We start from the raw sequence: 8,323 nt of genomic DNA on the forward strand, positions 1-8,323 counted from the left end.
ATCTGGTGGCAGATGTCTGCATAACATTTAGGACAATAATTGACCAGCATTGGGCATCAAATTTAAATTTCAACAGTTAGTTAAACGACTCGTAAGAACAGCAACGAGCAATCGAGTAGTCGTGTAGTCGCACACATCCCCACTTTGGACATTTGTTAGGCAGAATGATTTTAAAGCGGAGTCGTGTCCAAGAAAACACAAGGCAGTTAAAAAGCTTCAACTCAAAAAAACAAATGGGGAAAATGTAATGAAGGAAGCTTTGATTTAATCTGAAGCATTTAAATCAAAGTAAATTAGTTTCAGCTCAAAGATGCATTTTTATTAACAGTGACAAACTGCTCTTCCTGCAGATGTGCATGGACTCTGAGAAGCACATGATCTACACGTTTGGGGGTCGGATCCTGACGTGTAATGGAAGCGTGGATGACAGCCGGACGTCGGAGCCGCAGTTCAGCGGCCTGTACGCCTACCACTGCCAACTGGGGACGTGGAGCCTCCTGCGGGAGGACTCGTGCAACGCTGGCCCAGAGGATGTTCAGTCCCGTATCGGGCACTGCATGCTCTTCCACACTGTGAGTGCGTCATTGGATCTATTTCTGAGGACAATCCCGTCAGCGACTGACTTTAATGTTGGCCATTATTTCTGTTTCTTCGCCAGAGGAACCGCTGCCTCTACGTGTTTGGTGGTCAGAGGTCAAAGACGTACCTCAATGATTTCTTCAGTTACGATGTGGATGGAGATCACGTAGAAATCATATCTGATGGCACCAAGAAAGACTCTGGGATGGGTAAGAACATCTCATACTAGATGATGAGGTCCGCTGGTTTATAGAGCTGCACACAGGGAGAGACGACACAGATTAAGCTATCAGTAACAACAAATACAGGTGGCCTGTAATCATCATAGCGTATTTTCAGACCTCATCAGTTTTTTACACTGCCGGGTTTCAAAAGTGGTGATTTAGATTTTAGTGGTGTCCCTCATCAGTCACCGAGTGTCAGCTCGACTCGGTTCACTTGAACAGCGTAGCTGGTACCAGGTATTATCACTTACTGAGAAACCCTGAAAACCAAGTTGGAAAAGGAGCATTCGCTGTTTTCTATTAGAGGAATCACAGATCCTGTATTCAGGGCAGTGCTCTACTTTAAGCGTATATTAAGGGTTTGTCCCGACCCTGAAAACGAGGCGCTACTGAACACATCCCTGGAAACAAATATCACCCTTTTATTAAACTAGCTCGCTAGCTTCAGTTCTGAAACGTATTGATAAATTCATACTAAAAACCTACAGCTTTGTTTGAGAGCACTCCTCTCGTGGTAGATATTCATTTGCACGTTTGTGGTAGCTGCCTCGTAGTCTTCTGGGCTCTGTTTGACTCGGCTACATTAACAATATGATAAAATGATCGAGGCTAATAGATTCTGTGAGCTATCAGAACAGAGATGACGATTGTCTGGTTAAGGAGCTCCTCCACTCTTCAGACACTTCCTGCCAGATCGACTAAAATGTCTGCTACAGTCTCAGCTTCACCTCAAAGCCAGTATAAATAGACCTTGTCTACCCACCACTTACCTCTGTCTTACCCTGCTGGAGCTATCATCAAATCTGTATGATTTGATGAAAAATGTGAGCAGGAAAGAACCGAAAGGATTTGATTATGAAGCCAAACACGTCTCATGTTGATGTGAGCTCAGCACTGAAACGCCAGCTTGTCCTGTTGTGCTGACTGGTAACTGTCGACTATAACAGATGTAGTTTGCAGGGTGAAGCTAACACATTCGGTTCTTGAAGTTGTTGGAGGTTTTTTGCTTGTTTGGTTGGGGGTTTTTTGAGGGCGGTGCAGGCAGGTCGTGTTGGTTTGTGTGTTTGCTGATGTTTGTTGAGCTGATAGAAACGTTGCATTTACGATGACCTGACAAACAGAAAACGTCACTCCCTTCATGCACGCTCCTCTTCGGTATCGCCAACTAGATGCTGCAGTCGCAACTTCTGCACTTCTTGCAGTGTTGTGCCAAAACTCCAAACCGGCCGACCCCTGACTGCGACTCTTCATCTGTGTTTGTGTGACATCCGCTGCTGATTCGTACCTGAACACACCTGCCTTTCATAAGGCCCAGTGACCTGAAAGAAGTCCAGTCAAAAGCCAAAGTATACGAGCCTGTTTAAGGAGTACAAAGTACAGATATGTGTTTAAAAATTTAAGGAACAAAGGTATAAATAACTTATATTATTACTACTCATTGACCCAGCATTGGCTCCCCTCACAAAGCTTTACAGTCTGTTGCTCTGTCGGAAATATCATTAATAATTCATTAAACACACATTGGTTGAGTCGATCAGTTGAATTTCACACATTTAAATGGTAATTTTCCAGAAATGAAATCAGCACATCACCACAGCATCTCATCCTGAGTCAACTGAGTGCTGAGCTGTCAGCAGCTTATTTCATGCTCTGCCCATCGTGTGGACGATTCAGGGAGGGAAAAGCAGCCGTGCTGACAGTGGAGTCACGATTCCATGTTGCTGCTGTGAGCTGAGCTGTGGCTACTGTTTCTACTGGACATTAGATTGACCTGCCAGCGTCATAACGTGTGAACCTTTTGTTATAGCTGACCCAGAACTCCGCATTTGTGGTTTTAATTGAATTCCTGATTTTATGAAATGGCGCAGTATGAAGATGTAAACAATGTGTGCTTCAGGCCTGCAGGCAGACTCGAGCTCCTCGTTAGGATTTCATATCATAACCGTGCACAGTTCCTCCTGTGCTTCGCTCTAATCATTGATCTGCAGAGACCCCGCCCCCGTGCTGTTTTAACCTGGCTCGATCCTTTAGCCCGCTGTAATCGTAGAAGATCAACCGTGTGTGCTGGGATGTCTGATCACACCGAGCTGCATTTGCATGCTGTTCATTGTTTCTTTCTGTGTCAGTCCTTGTTGCCATGGTGCTCGTTGCTATGTTATCGAGTAGTTTTCTTTGATAGCCCCTAACGCTGCCGCTTTCTTTCATTTTGTGGAGACAGAAGTTTTGCTATTATCAGCTTGAAACCCTGACCTGATTTAGCTAAATCAGACCTGCAGGTAAATGTGTTTGTCTTTGACCGTCTGTTTGCTCCGCTTGTGTATGCAGTGCCGATGACGGGCTTCACCCAGAGAGCCACCATCGACCCTGAACTCAACGAGATCCATGTCCTGTCCGGCCTCAGTAAAGACAAGGACAAACGCGAGGAAAATGTGCGCAACTCCTTCTGGATCTACGACATCGCCCGCAACAACTGGTAGGAGACGGAGAGATAAACACTCGCTTCGTCCTACTAAAAACTTCCTCTGATCATAACCACAACAACACTCACAGGAAGTACTTTCACACACCAGCTCTTTGTAGCCAAGATGTTCACCACAACACACAGCAGAGCATGCATGCAAACACTACTCGCATGAGCTTCGCACTCAACATTTCTATACAAATGTCAGCACTGCAGAGTATTTCACGACCTCTCCACACACAGCGCTGGTAATCCCTGAGAGGTGTGTGTGCGTGCGTGTGCGTGCGTGTGTGTGTGAGAACAGGCTGCAGGCCTCCGTGTTCCTGAACATTGAGTTCAGTAAATGTTCTTGTACTCTGTGTCCAGTGAAATCCTTCAGTGAGACACCTGCAGCATCGTGTGAGCGACTCCCATTTCTTTGAGACGGCCAACTTTTAAACGTTGGGGCGTAAACATTTTTCTTAACTCGATCAAATGGTTGTTTGAGGTTTCACACTTGGCTTTATGATTCAGGTTTAGGTTGGAGTTGTGGGTTAATGTGACTGGAAGGACTTGGACATGCAGTATTGTCAGTAATGCTTCTCACAAATGTGTGTTTGTGCTGTAACAAACAGTTGTTCCCGAGGGCTTCAGGAAGTGTTGTGTATCTTTACCGCTGATGTAAGTTGTGTGTGTGCTCCTGCTCAGGTCTTGTGTGTATAAGAACGATCAGGCAGTGAAAGAAAACCCAAGCAAGGCTCTGCAGGAGGAGGAGCCATGTCCACGCTTTGCTCACCAGCTGGTCTACGATGAGATGCACAAAGTAATGCACACTGTATTACACAAACACAGCCCAGCTCCCACTGCCCGTTCACACATCTGGCAACACGAAGCGCTTGTGTAGAATTTCAGTGATGGCAAAGTTGAAATGTTTACAGTAAAAAAACAAAAGTCAGTTAATGATGCTTTAAACTGTTTGTAGGTCGTCCCCTTTTCCTTAATAAAGAAGGAGAATCACTATGAACAAACAACTATGTCACTTGCAGAATGATTTTTTTGTTCTAAAACAATTTAGATTTACGCAGCATTTTTCCCTTTGACATTCTGACCGATGTTAACCTAACAACAAGTCTGAACTCTGACCTTTCTGAGACTTCCTGTGTAAACAGACAGCAGGTAAATGTGAAGGAAGTGTGGATTAACAGTGGAGTGGAACGAAGCCTAGTGCAGGCCTGGTTCGTTTGCATCGGGCCTACAGCTCGATCAGATCAACACGTATTTTAGAAGCTAAATTCAGATGAGAGCGGTGTGTTTTATTCACACGGCAGACAGCAACAGGCAGATTTATCTTGTGCACATATCTAAAACATACTAAAGAGTGAATGATAAATGTATCTTATCCTTGTTTGTGTGTGTGCAGGTGCATTACTTGTTTGGGGGAAACCCCGGGAAGTCTTGTTCTCCTAAGATGCGCCTGGATGACTTTTGGTCCCTCAAACTGTGTCGGCCCTCCAAGGAATACCTGCTCCGCCACTGCAGATACCTCATCAGAAAATACAGGTCTGTGCCTTTAAAAGCTACCAGCAGCCAGCAGTGTAGTCTATACCCTGAACCCTTTACCTTGGAGCAGTAATGCTCAGTAAGTATTCCACCTCTAAAGTGAACCGTTTATCAAGTTTAACGTGGAATCTTCTGGATTTCTCTCACGATCTAAATGATTTTATTATTGAGATTCTTCTTCTACTTTCATATTATTTCTTACTTCACATATAAGCTGTTTCTCACTCCCAGCCGGCTGCAGCAGAGAGCTGCCTCTTCATGAGCCCAGCACTCCTGGGGGGTTCTTCTTGTTAAAGAGGTTTTTTTCTTCCCGCTGTGACCAACGGGATAAACTAACAATAAATAAGATTTTTTTTAAATTGCTTCATTTATAGTTATAAAGTTATAAATTGGGGCAGCTTTTGTGACTGTGGTGACATGATTTGCATACGTAAAGTTAAAAAGAGTAAGTGTAACTGTAGCAGTAGCAATGCAGAGGTGCAGATCTGTGTGAGAAGGGATGAGTACTTCCTGTCTAGAACCTTTGACTTGACTCATCTGTGGGAATCTAGCATGCACTTAGTTGCTTTGCTTCTGTTGCCATCAAGTTGCCAGTAGCTGTAACTGCAGCCTCCTCTGTTGGTATTCATGCCATCACTGTGTGTTGGTTTCACAGGTTTGAAGAAAAGGCCCAGTCAGAGCCACTGAGTGCACTGAAGTATCTCCAGAACGACCTGTCTCTCACTGTAGACCACACAGACCCGGATGAGACCAAAGAGGTACAAGATTTCCCTTAAACGTCTACGTTTGTATACAATCCAGTCTTTTAATGCATTCATATATGTGCATATAATAAAACTGAGAATATTAAGTAGTGCTGTCAAAATTAACGTGTTAATATTAATCCGCCATCACGGGCAACAGGATTACAATTTTTAACACACCTGGAGTGCAGAGCGACTCAGAATCCCTGCAATGTTTCTATAAAGGCATTTCGGGCAGTTTGTCCAGTCAGCTTCGCACATGCGCACGGGGCAGCTGGTGTGTAGTGACGGCCAGCTGCACCAATCAACTCGATGTGGAAGATGATAAACGCGCTTCGGCCCTCTCCGTGGGAAATTTGAGCATTAAGAAAATAAGAGGGAACAGTCGACCCACATAAGGTATTTTGCACGTTGTGCAAGAAGGAATTCTGTTTTCACCGAAGCGCTTCCAGCTTAAAATATCACATTGACTCAAAGCACACGTTAGCCAGGATGCTGCTAGCACTTTGGCTAACGCCTCACCCAGCTTGGACACTCGCGGAGCATCGGGGCCTCAGGAAGTCGACCTCGGACACATCGACTGACGCCACGCGGAACAAACTGCAGACCTGTTAACATCACTGAGAACCTTCACACAACTTTGGTTCCTCGTTCAAGCACGTGAAGCCTCCCCAAGAGAGACAGAGAGAGGATACATGTTTACAGAGTTTGTACATGAACGTTCAACATGTTAGTGCGATGTTTGCCCTTTTTTCTCGAGTCTGTTTGCTCAAGCAAAATGAAACGTGATTAATATAGAATAAAATAAATGATGTTTAATCATTAATCCAAATTAATCCACAGTTCCCCTGTGATCAGTCGGCATAAACATTTTAATAGTTTGACAGCACTAATATATATATTAGTGTATACTTCCCTATTAGTATAACTGCATAAATGTCAGTTACAAGCTTAAATATAAAGTTGAAAAAATGTAATTACAGCCAGGCTATTGATCAAGTAATTGCGATTAATCGCGATTAATCACGATCTATTGACAGCACTGCTTTAAAGACTTGCTGGTTTGTGAGCAATGCAGGCGTTAAGCCTCTGCTGCAGTTGGTAGGTTGAGTCTGTGTAGACAGACGTGAGCTCAGGTGTATCCTGCCCTCATCTGCATTCAGACCGGCGCAGCACCTGCTGCAGCAGGACTCTGATCAGTGCGTTTGTTTGTTCGTTGCTGTTGAACGTTAAAGTGACTCAGACGTTTGTTCTGTGTGCTTCAGTTCCAGCTGCTGCCCTCGGCGCTCTTCAAGTCCAGCTCTGACTTCATCCCTCTTGGTAAGAACCTGTTCAGAGTTCATAAAAGCTCACGCTCTGCACACATGGGAACCATCAGGTTTATAGTCTTTATAAAAGTGTGACAGAAACTGCAAGTGCAGAGGTTTTCAGAGTAAAAGTTGCACTTAATGAAACAAGTTGGTTGCAACGCTGAGGCACAACTTTTACTTTGAAGGCAAATGGTCTTCGTTTCACAGTTCCTCTCCTGCGCAGAGTGCCAGTGTTTGTAGGCATTTTTCCCTAGAGACGGGTGGTTACCATGGGATGGGACCATGGGTCACTGACTGGTTTACAGTGAGACTGAAGCTTTACCAGCGACTGCCAGCCACCTCCAGCAGCCACTCAGTCTGTTGGATAATAATCTTTCTTTTCCCCTCGTTATTCCCGTGTCTCTGGAGAATGATTCATTGATTGTCACATGTCCCAAATGCTGGACAAGTTAATGTCACATGGTCACCAGTCATGTGTCTGCAAAACCTCAGTATTTCACATCAGGCAGCACTTTTGTTCAGGTTGATGAAGGTGCAGGATTACCAGATATCTGTACAGCCTGTCTTCACTGCACACTGACTAAAACCAGCTTGTGACAAACGTCATCAAGAAGGTGCTGAAATGATATTTTATTGCTTCCTGTCTGTGTTTCACAAACTACATCACATAAACAAAAGAGGGCTGATGTAAAGCCATATATGTGTCTACATGATTACTTTGAGAGGTTGTGTGCTGAGGCCTGACTCTGTGCATTGAGTCTACACAGATGGTTTCCAGACCCGGCCTGAGGAGCAGAAAGCATGGCGCTCTGCTCTGCACATGCGTCTCTGCTCACCTGCGTTTTCTTTCTCCCCCTCAGGTTTCTCAGACATAGACCAGACGTACGCTCAGCGGACACAGCTCTTCGATACGCTCGTCAACTTCTTCCCAGACAGCATGACTCCGCCTAAGGGCAACTTGGTAGACCTTATCACGCTCTAGCCCCTCCCAGCCTGCCGCTCGCCACACTGCTCTGACTGAACGCCCAGCCGCACACACCGTGTGGAGACAGAGACCAGTTATTTTTCTATTCTGGAACGCCCCCTGCTGGTGGGATCACACTTCACCCACCTCCACCCCACTGATCTGCTGCTATCACGGGCTGCATTACCATGACGATGAGGGCAGCAAACACACACACACTGCTGTCCTTGTTGAATACGTGAAATTTCTACAACAGCCTGAGGGTGTGTGTGTGCGTGTGTGTGTACACGTGTGCTTTTTTCCTTTTGTCTTGCTGATGGAGACTGCAGGAGCCAAGCCCAGCGCATCACTTTTGTTTTTGTTTGTTTTTTGTTGTTGAAGCTAAACAAAAATAATTTGCACATTTGGTTGCTGACTCTTCTTCGATCTGTGCGTTCAGAATCAACCACACATGTCCATTCACATGTTTACATCTGAGGCCAGTTGTTAAAAAATTAAGATTG

General features: G+C 45.0%; 1 protein-coding gene across 2 annotated transcripts in view; it reads left to right on the forward strand.

Moving 5' to 3' along the window:
* Nucleotides 1-8,323, forward strand: part of mkln1 (muskelin 1, intracellular mediator containing kelch motifs) — a 25,528-nt gene extending 17,205 nt beyond the window's left edge. For both annotated transcript variants that reach the window (XM_005742624.2, XM_005742625.2), the window contains exons 11-18: nt 351-572; nt 659-788; nt 3,129-3,276; nt 3,952-4,066; nt 4,664-4,803; nt 5,459-5,561; nt 6,812-6,866; nt 7,717-8,323. In XM_005742624.2, coding sequence (XP_005742681.1) covers nt 351-572; nt 659-788; nt 3,129-3,276; nt 3,952-4,066; nt 4,664-4,803; nt 5,459-5,561; nt 6,812-6,866; nt 7,717-7,838 — 1,035 coding nt within the window. In that variant the 3' untranslated portion in view covers nt 7,839-8,323. The remainder of the gene's footprint in view (nt 1-350; nt 573-658; nt 789-3,128; nt 3,277-3,951; nt 4,067-4,663; nt 4,804-5,458; nt 5,562-6,811; nt 6,867-7,716) is intronic.

The sequence above is a fragment of the Pundamilia nyererei genome, unplaced genomic scaffold (genome assembly GCF_000239375.1).
Source record: "Pundamilia nyererei isolate P.nyererei 1_Seehausen unplaced genomic scaffold, PunNye1.0 scaffold00122, whole genome shotgun sequence".
In the NCBI taxonomy this organism is placed as follows: Eukaryota; Metazoa; Chordata; class Actinopteri; order Cichliformes; family Cichlidae; genus Pundamilia; species Pundamilia nyererei.